The 16578-nt window shown below is 44.4% G+C and overlaps 1 protein-coding gene across 1 annotated transcript in view; it reads right to left on the reverse strand.

Annotated features, from left to right (window-relative positions):
• CSMD1 (CUB and Sushi multiple domains 1) overlaps positions 1-16578 on the reverse strand; it is a 2070704-nt gene that overhangs the window by 51916 nt on the left and 2002210 nt on the right. Inside the window, exons 53-54 of the mRNA XM_070781602.1 lie at positions 11070-11243; positions 9515-9688 (exon numbers count right to left, since the gene is read on the reverse strand). Of these exons, the coding sequence (XP_070637703.1) occupies positions 9515-9688; positions 11070-11243 (348 nt within the window). The remainder of the gene's footprint in view (positions 1-9514; positions 9689-11069; positions 11244-16578) is intronic.

Below are 16578 nucleotides of genomic sequence, written 5' to 3' on the forward strand. Positions count from 1 at the left end.
ATTGTACCACACACACAGCCCACGTGGATTCCTGGAGGACATTTGTGTTTCAGTTCAGTTCAGTTGCTCAGTCGTGTCCCACTCTTTGTGACCCCATGAATCTCAGCGCACCAGGCCTCCCTGTCTATCACCAACTCTCAGAGTTCACTCAAACTCACGTCCATCGCATCTGTGATGCCATCCAGCCATCTCATCCTCTGTCGTCCCCTTTTCCTCCTGCCCCCAAACCATCCCAGCATAAGAGTCTTTTCCAATGAGTCAACTCTTCACATGAGGTGGCCAAAGTACTGGAGTTTCAGCTTTAGCATCATTCCTTCCAAAGAAAACCCAGGACCGATCTCCTTTAGAATGGACTGGTTGGATCTCTTTGCAGTCCAAGGGACTCTCAAGAGTCTTCTCCAATACCACAGTTCAAAAGCATCAATTCTTTGGCACTCAGCTTTCTTCACAGTCCAACTCTCACATCCATACATGACCACTGGAAAAACCATAGCCTTGACTAGATGGACCTTTGTTGGCAAAGTAATGTCTCTGCTTTTAAATATGCTATCTAGGTTGGTCATAACTTTCCTTCCAAGGAGTAAGCGTCTTTTAATGTCATGGCTGCAATCACCATCTGCAGTGGTTTTAGAGCCTCCCAAAATAAAGTCTGACACTGTTTCCACTGTTTCCCCATCTATTTCCCATGAAGTGATGGGACCAGATGCCATGATCTTCGTTTTCTGAATGTTGAGCTTTAAGCCAACTTTTTCACTCTCCTCTTTCACTTTCAGCAAGAGGTTTTTTAGTTCCTCTTCACTTTCACTGGGGGTTAAAACATTCATGTAATGGATCAGCAACATGTCTGAGGTCACAAAGGTGGCTATACCAGAGCTAGGTAAGGATCAGAGCTCCAAACTACCTGAGGACTCCTGAACCTCCTGCAGTGGACATAGAGCTTTGTGAGAAAAGGGAGGAAGGACGGGAAGGGAGGAGGGAGAGAGGAGGGAGGAAAGAACGGTTTCCTTATCTTCTTAATTCTTTCATTCTATCTTACAATTTGTATTTACATTTCTTTTTCTATGTTTACTCCTGTTTCTTGCTTATTTCTTATTTTCTTTTATGGCTCATTAAAAATCTGATCACAAACAGGAAATACAAGAAAATGATGCTTCATAATGGAAACTATAGCCAAATTAAATTCTTTGGCAGTGGGAAAAAAATGGGTAAGGATTAGTTCACTCATTAAAAAAAAAAAGCATTCATAGTTGATTAGAGTTTTGAGTAATATTTGTTTTTAAGTTTTCCAATAGAAGGGATTATGCAAAGTTGAGAGGACAATTGAAGGTGAGATGACTCTGCAGTGTTCAGTGTACTGCACAGAATAAATGCTTTCAGCTTGTTTACTAACTGCATGAATCAAAATTTAAATATAAGATTACTGGTCACAGGGGAAAAAAAAAACAACTTATTATGCTGCTGCTGTTGCTGAGTCGCTTCAGTCGTGTCCGACTCTGTGCGACCCGATAGACGGCAGCCCACTAGGCTCCCCTGTCCCTGGGATTCTCCAGGCAAGAACACCGGAGTGGGTTGCCATTTCCTTCTCCAATGCATGAAAGTGAAAAGTGAAAGTGAAGTCGCTCAGTGGTGTCCGACTCTTCGAGACCCCATGGACTGCAGCCCACCAGGCTCCTCCATCCGTGGGATTTTCCAGGCAAGAGTAGTGGAGTGGGGTGCCATCGCCTTCTCCCATTGTGAGGATTTTTCAAATATATGAAGGTTACCTTTCATTTTTTATCAATAACTGATAAGAATAAAGAAACTGATTTTAGGTGTAATGAGACATTCAGGTTGGATAAAGAAGAAACATTCTAATTGATTGCTATTGATTCTAGTTGAATTTCAGAGACAGGTGGGGGTGGGGGTGGGGAGACTGAGAACCTTCTATGCATGAAGCACTGTGATAAGTGTGTCACATGTGCTGGTTTACTTAGAACGCACAGAAACCCAGACTTTCTTTGCCCGGTTGTAGAAGAAAACTGATGTTCTCCAGTGAAGTTGAGGATTAACTAACTTTAAGACCCTGGATTTGTAACAGGAGGCAAAGTGGCAGGGCACAACTTTTGAGAGGATGCCACAGCCCAAGAACACAACATAAACCAATCAGAATCAAATGGGACCAAGATGACAGACAAGACTAGACCTTAATCCTCCATCAACAAGTCAAAGACACATCCAGAAGTGCCATGACAGTTCCATGGAGCTGTTAAAAGACCAAGGAGTAGGCAGTGGCCCAAATCCTGGAAATCTCCACCCCTTCTGAAAAACAGCTGGAATAATCCTCCCACTCGTTAGCATATGAAATTACCAAGCCTATAAAAACTAACCACACCAAATTTTGTGGCCGCATTCACCCTCTGCCAGGGCCCACCCTCGTCTGTGGAGTGTGATTCTCTCTGTATCTGAATAAATTAACTTCTTACCTATCACTTTGTCTCTCACTGAATTCTTTCCAGGATGAGACATCAAGAACCTGAGCTTCATTAGGTCCTGAAACCAGGTACTGTGGGTTTTGGCTGGGTTTGAGTCCCAGCCACGTAGGTTCAGGTCCAAAACTGGGTTTTGACTGGGTTTGAGTCCCAGCCATGTGGGTTAAGAGTCCCAATCTGAAGTAAACAGTTCCAGATTCAGTTATGCAAGTTTAATAAGCTTTTGTTTTGTTTGCTTGTTTCCCTTTTCATTCCTCTCTAAGCAGAACAGAGCCTTCACTCACCCCAGAGTTTCTTAATTTTCTTTACTCTTATGTATGTAACAGCAAAGGACATATATTCTCTGCATTAAAATGACCAATCCTACAAAACTGTAGGAAAAAAAAATAAAACCTCCTAATGTTTGCCTGTAACACAAACATTTTTACATGAGGAAATAAAACACTGTGACTTATCCTAAGACTGTCAGACTTGGGTCTACCTCATTTCTTGTCCTTGAACTTGACACGTATTTTGGAATTTAAGAGACAAAGACTCAGAGAATGCTCTTCTTTAGAAACAGGGCCTTGAAACAGCAGACATAAACCTGACTCTTAGAGTAGATACGACAACGTCTATTTTCATTCTGTGTTAAAGTCTGCAGCCATATAACTTATTTACTCCAGAAAGATATCACTATTAGTAGAAAAGGGTGGCTTTTTAATTTATTTATTTTCCTGGTCCTGTTTGTAAAGGTAGCGTTGGGGGTTGAGTCATTTCCTGTATGTTGTTGTTGTTCGGTCACTCAGTCGTTTCCAACTCTTTGTGATCCCATGGACTGCAGCATGCCAGGCTCCTCTATCCTTCACTGTTTTCTGGAGTTTGCTCAAACCCATGTCCATTGAGTCAGTGATGCCATCCAACCATCTTATCCTCTGTCATCCCCATCTCCTCCTGCCTTCAATCTTCCCCAGTTCCTGAATGACGGTGATCTGATGTATCACAAATGCATCAGGCATGGTCTGAGCTTTTTTATGGGTAGGGCTGAGTCTGAGGATAAAATGTGACTCCAGGTGGAGAGACTGAAAATCTGCATCTACACCAGCCTCACTTGAGCACAGATTTACCTGGAGTTTCATTCCAAAGTTCTGGTGGGGTTTCTCTTTCCCATTGTTAACCAAATACTATAGGGCTGGCTTCTCAGGGGACTCAGATGGTAAAGAACCCACCTGCCAGTACAGGAGACACAGGTTCAATCCCTGGGTTGGAAAGATCCTGTAGAGAAGGAAATGGAAACCTACTCCAGTATTCTTATCTGGGAAATCCCATGGACAGAGGAGCCTGGCAGACGGCAGTCCATGGGTGGAAATGAGTCAGACACGACTCAGGAGCTGAGCATGCATGCTCAGGATTCCACAGCTCATTGACCCCCCCTCGCCAGATTAGACATGGGGGAACTGTATTCAACATTTGGAGGGGGGAAGAAACGAAGCACACCAGCATGCTTACACAAGATACAACACCTTAGACCTTCTGGAGAATTATTAAAGGAATCACACAGAGAAGAATCAGGCCATAGTGCAGGGCATATGGTGAATCTCTGGAAAATTGTGTTAATAGGGGAGTTATTTCTGTTAATTTAAACTTTTAAAATTTCTTGTCATTTTTTTTTCTGACACTTTACTATCCTTATGAGCCTGACCTCTTTGAAACCATGCTTTTCCTCATTGAATAATTTTCATGTAAATTCTGTGAATTGGACAGTACCCCATACTTCATAAATGAAGCAACACAAAGCAACAGAGAATAACAGAAAATGTGCGCAGGAGGCATCTGGCTTGCTGGGGGGTTTCTAATCCCCTCGAAGCTGGGATGACAATACTTGTCAGTCATCTCCCCTTTTATCAGAGGTTTTGGAGGTGCCAGCTTTTAAAATTAAGTACTCATTTTAAAGGTCTGCTCTTCCAAAGGCAGGGTCAAGAGAATAAGAAGACAAGCCACAGGATAAGAGACAATATTAGAAAGGACACAGCTAATAAAGGATGGCTACCCAAAACTGAAAAAGAACTCTTAAAACTCAACAGTGGAAAACAACTCAACTGAAAAATGAGCCACAGGCCGTAACTGACCCCGCAGCAGAGAAGACTTACAGACGGCAAATAAGCACCTGGAAAGATGTTGCAGGTCATATGTCATCAGGGAGATGCAAATTAAACAACAACGAGATTCAACTGCACACCTATCAGCACAGCCACCACTCGGAACGCGGACACTGCAGATGCTGACCTGATGGGGAGTTGGAATTCTCATCGCTGCCGGTGGGGATCAGACTGTGCAGCTAGTTATGAAGACATTTTGGAGGTTTCTTACCAAATTAAACATAACTCTTACCATACAACCGAGAAATCCTGTTCCTTAATATTTACCCAAGGGAGTTAAAAACTTCTGTCCACACAGAAGCCTACATGGGAATGATTACAGCAGGTTTATCTACAGTTGCCAAAACTTAGAAGCAACGAAGATGTCCCTCAGGAGGTAAATCTACAGATAGACTGTGATCCTTCCAGACATAGGATTTTACTCATTCTTAAAAACGTACCATCAAGCCAATAAAAAGCATAGAGGAAACTTAAATGCATACACTACATGAAAATTCAGATCTGAAATAGTTACATATTGTGGTTCCAACTTGACATTCTAGAAAAGGCAAAACTATAGAGATGGTGAAAAGATCAGGGGTTGCCAGGTGCTGAGGGGAAGGAGGGCTGAGGAGGCTAAACAAGGGCTGTGAAAATACTGGGCAGGTACAGCAATCACAGCTACCTGTCCTCATGTGTGCGTGCTAAGTTGCTTCAGTCATGGCCCACCCTTTGTGACCCCATGGACAGTAGCTCACGAGGCTCCTCTGTCCATGGAGTTCTCTAGGCAAGGATACTGGAGTGGGTTCCATGCTCTCCTCCAGGGGATCTTGCCAACCCAGGGATCGAACCCAAGTCTCTAATGTCTCCTGCATGGGCAGGCGGGTTCTTTACCACCACTGCCACCTGGGAAGCCACACGCATCATACCCCTGTCCAAAGCCATGGGTCCTATGTTAAAACCAAAACCCTGGGTTTCCCTTGTGGTCCAGCGGTTAAGATTCTGCCTTGCAATGCAGGGGACACGTTCAATCCCTGGCCTGGGACAGTTCCACAAGCCAAGGGGCGACTAAGCCTTTGAGCTTGCCCTCAGGCCCTAGAGCCCATGCTCTGCGATAAGAGAAGCCACCACAAAACAATCCTGAGCAGCACAGCTAGCGAGCCTCCATTGCTCACTACAACTAGAGAAAAGCCCAAGCAGCAGCTAAGACTCAGCACAGCCAAAGTGTTCCACGTAGGTCCATCACTATTAATAAATGCACCATCTTGCAGGGATGTTGATAATTAGGGGTGTGCACTGTGGGGGCAAGGGGTACTGGGAAACCTCTGCACCGTCTTCTAAATCTTGCTCTGAACCTAAAACTGATCTAAAAAAAAAATCTATTTAAAAAAATAAGTTCTTTCCAATTTTCCAAGAAAAGGCAGGAAGAAAAGACAAGTCAAAATGAACACTGAAGTCATTAAAAAGAACCCTGACCTCCTTCACACTGAGCCATGGACTGCTAAAGGACCAGCACCTATTGTAAAACACCGAGTGAAAGTCTAAGTTGCTCAGTCGTGTTGATTCTTTGCAACTCCGTGGACTATACAGTCCATGGAATTCTCCAGGGATGGGTGGGTGGCCTTTCCCTTCTCCAGGGGATATTCCAAACCCAGGAATTGAACCCAGGTCTTTTGCATTGCAGGTGGATTCTTTATCAGCTGAGCCACAAGGGAAGCCCCAAACACCAAGAACTATTGTTAAATGACAGGCATTTGATTTCTTCTCCATTGCTTCAGCATAAGTTGGGTGAAAATGATGGAGAAGGATATGGCAACCCACTCCAGTATTCTTGCCTGGGAAAACCTGTGGACAGAGGAGGCTGGCGGGTACAGTCCACGGCGTTTGCACAGGAGTATAGACATGACTTAGCAACTAAGCTACGACAAAGGAAAATGAGGTACAGAAAAGATATTTTGATAATTAAAAGCCTGCTCTTTGAATTTACTCCATCTTTCCTGTGTCCAGTGGGCAATCTCAGTAGCTGGGGGCCTTTCTCCCTAATTAACCAGCCCTAATCTCTAGATTATTACCTGCTTAAAGGTATGAATTATTTCAGCCAGCTCTGTATTGATAGTGTATCGCATAGCACTCAGAACACAGTTGGTGCTTAGTAAATGTTAGGTTGAGGAGAAGGGTTCTGAAGGAATGGATCTAGACATCCCTTCAAGCCTAAGACATCAAAGACACAGCTATGCCATAACCCCCTGTGAAGATTAACTGGACCCAAATTTATGCGCCTCCATTTTTAATCATTCTTACACTTGAGCTATCTTTCCCTGTCATAGTGGATAGAGAAAACAGTTTGATTAAAGCTTTTTAACCTTTAGCTAGGTCCCTCTAATCAGAGCTATGGTTTTTCCAGTAGTCATGTATGGATGTGAGAATTGGACATAAAGCTGAGCACTGAAGAACTGATGCTTTTAAACTGTGGTGTTGGAGAAGACTTTTTTTTTTTGGCTTTATCCATTTTTTTTTAATTTTTTAAATTTACAATATTGTATTGGTTTTGCCATATATCAAAATGAATCCGCCACAGGTATACCTGTGTTCCCCATCCTGAACCCTCCTCCCTCCTCCCTCCCCATACCATCCCTCTGGGTCGTCCCAGTGCACCAGCCCCAAGCATCCAGTATTGTGCATCAAACCTGGACTGGCGACTCGTTTCATATATGATATTATACATGTTTCAATGCCATTCCCCAAATCATCCCTCCATCTCCCTCTCCCTCTCCCACAGAGTCGACTCTTGAGAGTCCCTTGGACCACAAGGAGATCCGACCAGTCCATCCTAAAGGAAATTAGTCCTGAATATTCCTTGGAAGGACTGATGCTGAAGCTGAAGCTCCAGTACTTTGGCCACCTGATGTGAAGAGCTGACTCATTTGAAAAGACCCTGATGCTGGGAAAGATTTAGGGCAAGAGGAGAAGGAGATGACAGAGGATGAGATGTTTGGATGGCATCACCGACTCAATGGACATGAGTTTGAGTAGGCTCTGGGAATTGGTGATGGACAGGGAGGCCTGGCGTGCTACAGTCCATGGGGTCGCAAAGAATGGGACCTGACTGAGTGACTGAACTGAACTGAATCTTTAGCTTATCTCTGAAGTTGCTGGAACAAGTGGTGGATACCATTGCCCAGTCTCTCCACTGCCATCCAAGTGCCCAGGGCTCCAGGCAGACATGTGGGCACGGTGTTTCCCTGTGAGAGGGGGTGAATGATTCACCATGGCTATCACAGCCATGCCTACACCATGCTTAGGAAGCACTAGGGGCCGCTGGAGTGTCCCACTGAAGGGGAGGGGCCAGACATATGTAGAAGCCAACTAGTTGTGCCAGCTCACACATTCCAGACATCCCCTAACTCCATTCATCCCAATCACTGCCCCTGCCTAATAGGATTTAATGATAACATGTAATCTACAAGGTTAACCTGCCAATGTACAGGCTGGCCAGATGCCCCACATTGTCAGGAGACCAGCATGAGCTTTGGGATGAGAAACCAGGGGCATCTCCATGAGATACTCCACCCTTTCCTTCCCCAGGACTTCCCTGAAGCTCAAATGGTAAAGAATCTGCCTGCAGTGCAGGAGACCCAGGTTCGATCCCTGGGTCAGGAAGATCCTCTGGAGAAGGGAATGGCAATTCAGTCTAGTATTCTTGCCTGGAGAATCCCATGGACAGAGAAGCCTGGTGGGCTACAGTCTGTGGGGACGCAAAGAGTCAGACATGACTGAGTGACTAATACTTCACTTCTCCTCCCCCAATAGGACAAACCTGAAGCCTGCCTTCTGGAGACAGTGAGAACAGGGAATCTGGGGGTCTGCTCTTCATGGCAAGACTTTCTCATGTTGAAAAGGGAGTTTTAGAGGGAAGTGGAATGAGGAGGCATTACTCTGTTTTTGAGCTGCAGTGAAGCACTCTGATATAGATGCTTGCCAGCATGGATAGGTAGGTAGCCAAATTTCAAGTGACTGCCTTTTGAAGCACAGCCTGAATTCCCATCCTGCTATTGTTGCTTTTGAATAGAGTTTCCTTGTGTACCCAGTGGGAAGGTGGGTGATTGTCAGAGCACAGGACCTTTGTATGTGTCTGGCTTTAATACTGTTACTACCAAAAACAAACAGAAATAACACTTTACCTTCGTATGGAAGAATGTTCACCTTCAGTATGAGAGATGTTTTAATGGAAGGTAATTGGAGCAAAACCTTAAACAGCATGAACTAAAGACTACAAGATGAATCTGTCAATGTCCAAGTTCTCTAAACTCTTAAAAACTCAAAAACTACAGAGCAGCATTTCCTTGGAAATTTAAGTGTTAATCCAAATCTGTGTGACAATTTTTAAAGAAGCAAATTTCTAAAACTTGAGATCTAAGTGTGAGTGCGAAAGTTGCTCAGCTGTGTTCAACTCTTTGCGACCCCATGGACTATACAGTCTGTGGAATTCTCCAGGCCAGAATACTAAATGAGTAGCCATTCCCTTCTCTAGGGGATCTTCCCAATCCAGAGATCAAACCCAGGTCTCCCACACTGCCGGTGGAATCTTTACCAACTAAGCTATCAGGGAAGCCCTGAGATCTAAAACTTGAGATCTAAAAGCAGTTAGAACTTCTTAAGTACATCCTTAAGTCTAGAATTGTAAGGACCAAGGGCATGGAGTATATGTGGTAGAGATAAATGAGTGCCCAAGTGAGGAGAAGGACAAATGGAAGAAGTCTTTGAAGCACAGAGTCCCAGGCTTCTATGACTGAATATCTGGCCAAAGACCAGAGACCATGGAGATTTGTGTGTCATCCTCAGAAACGTTATTCCACCATGTGGAAAGCGGGTGCAGAAGCCCTCCAACCCTGGTGTGTGGTTGCCCCCGCTGACCAGGGGCTCTCCTACCTCGGCAGGTGGGCAGGGGGCTGCTCCACTGGCCATTGCTCCGACACTGGGCTCGAGACGCACCCTGCAGCAGGTAGCCGGGGTTGCAGGTAAAGTTCACCATGTCGTTCAGGTTGAACTCGCTGCCATTGGTCAGCCCGTGGGCGGGGTTCCCCGGGTGTCCACAGGTGATGGCTGTGGAGGAACACAGGTCCACACGGTGGTCAGAAGATGAACAAGTCATCACCTTCACCTGGAATTCTTCATTCATACATATCATATGTGTTAAACGTGTTAATTAGAGGGTTGACAGGAGATCAGATATGTTACAGATTGTGTTTATATTTGGAAGCAGAAACCAGGAGAAAGAGTCATGGGTTGAACCACAGGTTTTTATTATAACTAATTGTGGAAAATAACCAGCACCTGCTTTTGTTCATAATCATAATTATTTCTTATTTTCTTCATGACGGGATATCAAGTAATTTTGAAATAAAACAATGAAAAACAAGATGAAAAAATGTTCTGTTAATCATGAGTTTTGAATATTTTTCCCCTAGAAAACATTAGCTAATTTTGTGGAACTCTCATTTTGAAACATTAAAGGAATTTAGCTGAAAATTTAAATTACGTATGTATAAGTTATTCCCAAATCAATGTAAACATCATGAAATTAGCAAAAATGTGTGCATGCTCAAATCCTATTTTCTTTGACATCCCCCGTTTATGCAGTCAACTGTCATCCTGTGATGCCCACAATCACAGTAACACAAATCATGAAGATACTCTTGACTGGCCTTTTCAAAAGAAACACATTACAGCTGTAACACTGGTGTTCTTCTCACTTATCTTGTCAACCACTTTCCCTTTCAAGTAAAACTTTCACCCTTGACCTTTGTACATTTACCACAGCACTATCACAGAGAAGATCCGTCACTTTCATAAACTTACATCAATGTTCCCTTTGTTTAGGAAAATATAGAACATATTAGGAAAAATTGGCTTAAAAGGAAATTTGCGATAGAGGTACACTCTCTTCTAAAAATAGGAGTTGGCATTTGCCTTTGAAGTTAGAAAGTTTGAGGACAATTGTTACGTACAGTTTCACCTTATACGAAAGGAAGGACTGCGTTCAAAGCTGTCTGTGTTCTTGACGAAGCAATGACAGGAACACAACACAACACAGAAGACTGGAGGTGGACTCGGGGGGCACCTGCGAAGTTGACCTGCAGACTCAGGCTCAGCAGCCCTACCCTCCACTAGTCAGAGGGGGTGTCCACCTGGTCGTCCTGTGATGGCGTCTAGGGGAATAAATGCCTGACATCCTCATCTTGGGACCCATCTGAGATGAGCTGTGAGCAAATGCAATGTGGATGGGAAGCTGGCAGAGGGCTGGGAAAACTTGGAATGGGAGGAGGACCAGAGACGGAAGTGGGGGAGTGCCTGTGTTTTCTCTCTCCCGTCAGCTCTCCATCTTCTCCTCTGAGATTAGACATGTCTGTGCTACAACTTAATGACAAAAGGAACACACCCCTAAGGGAAACACCGCCCGAATTAGTTCGCAGAAGGTACTTACGGACACAGACTGGGGTGTGTCCGGACCACTTGTGGTCTTGCAAGCATATCCGGACGGAAGTCCCCACGAGCCGGAAGCCGGGGTTGCACTGATACACCACTGTGTCCCTGTAACTGAAGCCATCGCCACTGATGTGACCATTCACGATGGGGTCTGGGGAGCCACAGTGGCCAGCTGGAAAATGAACAAAACCAACAAATACACGCTGGAGAGTGTGTCTTCTGTAAAAGCACATTTATGGACAAACAACAGGGTCCTACTGTTTAGCACAGGGAGCTACATGCAACAGCCTGGAATACACCAGAATGGAAGAGAACGTGAAACAGAATATGCATCATGTGTAACTGAGTTACTCTGCTGTAGAGAAGAGATTAACACAATGTCAATGGACTATATATCAATAAAAAATTATAGAAGTAATGCATTCATAATTTGTCTTTATTGTCAAGTAACTAACAGCCTTGAATACAAACAGTATTTAAAGGTTTTCCATTTATATAAATATAAATATAATATATATATATTTTATATGTTTTGCTTTTCAGCTTAATTTTTTTCAACAGTTGTGGGAACATAAGTAATATTTCAAATAGAAAATTGTTAAAGGGTATCCCCTAGTTATGGTTTCTCCATTCATTTCTTCTACTTATTTTTCATTCATATTTTATGGTATTTATCTGGTAAATAAAAGCCAAAAGAAAGGAAGAGACACTTGGAACTAACGTAAGTTCCGTAACCCTATTGAACATGTGTAGCACGGAAAGGTATGGAGGGATTTCCAGGGAGAGATTAGATTCCTGAACTATTTGTGAAATTCTAGAGGAAGGACTCGTGTTATAAAATAAATCCAGTTTCAGGAAACGTCCATTGGAGTCATGTTTTCAGGCCAGCAGTGTCTTTGGGGCTGGGGATTCCATGAGGAGTAAGGCCGTCCTCAGAGGTCTGACACAGAAAGCATCCCAGGGAGTTTCATCTTGAAGAGGTGAGGAGTGGGGAGGAGGCATGCAGCCAAGCCGGGCATCACACACCCCGACAGAGGCAACTGCAGGCCTAAAGGGAGCACACCATTAGCCAGACCAAGGCGTCGAGTCCCTGTACTGAGAACCTGGATTTGATTTATTTTTATAGTCTCAGTTAAAATGAAGATTATGGAGTTATGGGACCAAACTATTCATTTTCCAGAAGCGCACCCATTTTAGCCTTTTAGGTTACAGCCTTACACAGTTCACACTCTATGTTGTGCAACTTCCCCAATTTTGGCTACATTTAGCTATTAGTATTTCAGTGAGCACTGGTGCATGCGTGCTAAGTTGCTCTAGTCATTTGTTTGCAACCCCATGGACTATAGTCCACCAGTCTCCTCTATCCATGGGATTCTCCAGGTAAGAATACTGGAGTGAGTGCCATGCCCTCCTCCAGGGGATCTTCCCAGTCCAGGGATCAAACCCATGTCTCTAGTCTCCTACATTGGCAGGCAGGTTCTTTACCACTAGCACCACCTGGGAGCCCTCTACTGAGCACAATCAGCAGCAAAGAAAGGGCAAGAAACTCTATTAACCGGAAAAAAAGAGAGAGAGAGAATTGAGATGAGGGATGAGGGCAGCCCTGCACGTTTCAAGAGAAGTATCTCCTAAATTAAATAAAGTGATGTGATTATCTGGGAGACCTCACACTGGGATGCCAGGCCTCTGGGTTTTGTGTTTGCTTGTTTCTTTTTCATTAGCATTTGGCTTCAGCTTAAACAAGATCGCTAAACGCTTTTAGGCAATTCTGCAGCCAGTATTATTGCACCTAGGTTAGGAGGCTGGATTTCCTGACAAATGCGTCAGAAATGGTTCCATCAAAGTGTGGGCAGAAAATCTCAGAGTGAAGAGCATGTGGATTATTTTATTTTTACTTCAATCCGACTCATGAATTTAATAATCTGCCACAAATCAGAACCTGAGAGCTCTGGCTAGAAAGGAGCAAGTGATTTAGGTAGAATACTGTAAAACTGTAACTGCACGTGATTTTTAATTCAATGGATGCGTTGACTGACAGAGAGATATATCCTAAAGGAATGGATGGATTTGCTTTTAGTTTAAGTATGAATTACAAATTCTATTATTTCCACATTCTTAGAACTTTACATTTTAATTCTCCATTTTCTCCCTGCTGAGGACAAGCATTACTATGGAGTGGGTAAGTCTCCAATAGCTTAAAATTGTTCTTGAGAGTCAGTAGCAGAATCAGGAATTCCATGCCGGGGTGGCTGTTTTCAGTTCTGGACAAGTGACTCTGTCTCACACCCTAAACCATGGGAAACATCATTCATTGGCCGGCTAAGATGAACTGCACGATGGAATGGGAATTCCATGAAATTCCAGAATGACTGAGATTCTATACATGTGATTGGGTCACAAGGGTCTGAAGGTTTCGCCTCATCTGCAGAATGAGTCCTCTGTGCCTTAAGCTGCAAGATCACTGGTCTTTAAGTTTATGCTACTTCAGATGTAATGACAGTGGTATTGTTTTTATTTACTATATTTTAGTTAGATGTCCCAAACAGAAGACAGAACTCCTTTTAACAATCTTTCTCTAAAACTGAATTAGTAGGAATAAAATCCATGGAACAAATTCTGCTAAAACACAGAGTAGAGGCCAGGTCAACTCTCAGAAGTTGTGTTGGGGAGGCCATGAGTCAAACCCAAGGAGAACAAGGGACCCACAGGGGATTCTCGGTTTCCTCCCAGGTCCAGGGATTCCTGCAAACTCATCAGGAGCGGGAACTGGACATGGTGGATGGCAGCCATGCCCTCTGTGGGAGCCCCGCTCATGGTCAGAAGCACAGAGAAGCCACCAGCCAGGGCCTTGATATCAATCAGCTTGGTCTAGCACATGGGCCAGTGGAACTGGATCTTCCTGGGTGTGATGTGTCTATCCCACAATGGGGGGATAGGGCCTCCACAGGCCCTGCCTCTCCAGGCAGCTGTTCTGGAAGGTTACTGTCCAAATTCTACACACAGATGCCATTGTGGTTTTTCAGTCACTAAGTCATGTCCAACTTGTTGCAACCCCATGGACTGCAGTGCACAAGGCTTTCCTGTACTTCACTATCTCTGTGAGCTTGCTCAAACATTGAGTCAGTGATGCCATCCAACCATCTCATCTTCTGTCACCCCCCTTCTCCTCCTGCCCTCAGTACTTCCCAGCATCAAGATATTTTCCAATGAGTCAGCTCCTTTACATCGGGTGGCCAAAGTATTGGAGCTGCAGCCTCAGCATCAGTCCTTCCAATGAATATTCAGGGTCGATTTCCTTTAGGATTGACAGATGCCTTAGTATGGGTTGTAGACCGACCATACAGTTGCCTGACAGAACAAAAGCTTTGCCAGCTTGTTTCTAGTGGAGTGACTATTCTGAACTCTGCCCTGGGATGAGTGGAATCCCTCCACCCTTCAGCCCCCACACCTGCTACTGCATCCAGGCATCTGGAAGGGGGCCCCGGGCAGGTGTATTTCAGAGATGGGGTCTCCCCATGGATAGGATTTTGCATTGTCCAGGTGAGCTCTCTGCACTGCACCTTGTCTCTGATGTTGCAATGATCACGGCCTGCAACCTGACAAATCGTATTGCCTTTCAGGGGTGACTTCACTGAGCGGTGGACACAAAGTGTCAGAGGTCAGTTAGCAGCTGTCCCTGAACACACAGTGAATGCACAGACCAAATGCTTCTTTCAAGACAGAGTCAGAGTCTGTGTCTTGAACCTGTGTCAGAGTCTCCTACAATTACCTAGACTCATGCAATTTCAGAAGGAAATTCTGTGATTTGGGAACTGAATCCAGTTCCCCTGGTCCCACGGACACCTGCTCCTCCAGGAGACCCATTGGGCACCCTGGCTCCCAGGTGACAGGGTGTCCTGGTCTGGGCCGACCTGGAGCCTGCATCTCCCATTGTAGAGGTTGGGTGTTCACAGGAACTGAACAAGTGTGCCTCCTGTCACAAGGCCCCTCTCTCACAGTCTCAACACACACACACATTTCCCACACCCCAGAATCCCCTATTGTAAGGTCACCTTCTTTTCTCTGTGCCAGTTTGTATCAGGAAAAATACTAAATATTGGTTTGGGGATTGGAAGTGAATACATCCACACATTTTTACAAAATCTGCAAACCAAATTTTTCAGCCTCTGTATTTGCTTTGTGATTACTGGCACTCGTTGCTGAAAATAAAATAAGAAGCGTCACAACTATGCTGTACCTGCAGGAGACTGAGAAATGCAGTCTGCTTCATTCTGCAGGCTCCACCAGTAACTCCAGCTGAGGGGCTAAAGGCCTATTTGGCAGTGACTTTTAAAGCCAGTTTATAAACTTCCACCCGAGTGTTAATAAATGGTCACGAAATTTCAGATGGATCAGATCCCCTTACATGCAGGAAACAGGCTAATGGCTGAGCAGTAAAAACTGATATATGCATTTAAATCTCTAGATCTGGCATATTCATGAAGGAACACACTTGAGTTCCCACAAATGAGACTTTTTTCCTTCCATGAGCAATTCTGGGGGGTATCCTTGAGTGTCTTTGTGGAAGTCGGAGAAACTATAGTGTTGTAGCAGGTGTCTGAATCTTTGTCAGGATCGGCAGGTGGGGTGTGATGAGTGGGCGACATTCAGGGCCCTTAGTAACACCAACAACCGAGACTGGTCCCTTTGCCACAGAATATGTTTGTATCAAGTCTCTATTTGACACACTCTGAAAGTGAAAGTGTTAGTCACTTAGTTTCGTGTCCGACTCTGCAACTCCATGGACTGCAGCCCACCAAGCTCTGTCTGTGGGATTTCCCAGGCAAGAATCAATACTCAACTCAAACATCTCCTTTATTTTAGGTTTCCCTGCAGAAGGAGACTCTACCTCTAGGACCATCTATTTACAATACCATATGGTGAGGGTTGTTTTGTCTTAAATTCAGAGGATGGAAATGGTTTTTCTTACCTCTTCTTCTCCACCCTTAGTCTATGAGTTCTAGAGCAGGGTCCTGGTCTCTGCACCACCTCTGAGCCCCTGCCTGATCCAGAGGGGCATCTGTGAAAGGATACGGATTCCTCCCACATCTTGTTGCCATAGTCCCAGACCCTCAGCACCAAGGGACCACACAGAGCTCCCTGAGGACCGCCTGCCCCTCTGCTCTGCATCTCTGCAGCGGTCACTAATTCTGTGGGGTGACTTACTCCTGGAACGACTCAAGTCTGTTTCTGCGGGTTTGTAGACACCTCTGCTCATGAAAGTGCCCCCGCCCCCAATATGGGAAGCATCTTGTGTGGCTCTCTCCCCTGCCACTCATTAATCTCAACTTTTTATTAAAGATACTGGGTTTTTATCTTATTTATTCCTTTGATTATAAATTCCTTATAGAAAAAAAAAAAACTCCTATTAACTTCCTATCCTATGCAATATTTCTTGAGGAGTTAAATGAACATCACTAGACAATATTCAGAAATACAGATAGAAGAGCCTGTGGCTGGGGAGAATG

This window comes from Bos indicus, chromosome 27 (genome assembly GCF_029378745.1).
Source record: "Bos indicus isolate NIAB-ARS_2022 breed Sahiwal x Tharparkar chromosome 27, NIAB-ARS_B.indTharparkar_mat_pri_1.0, whole genome shotgun sequence".
NCBI classification, from domain to species: Eukaryota; Metazoa; Chordata; class Mammalia; order Artiodactyla; family Bovidae; genus Bos; species Bos indicus.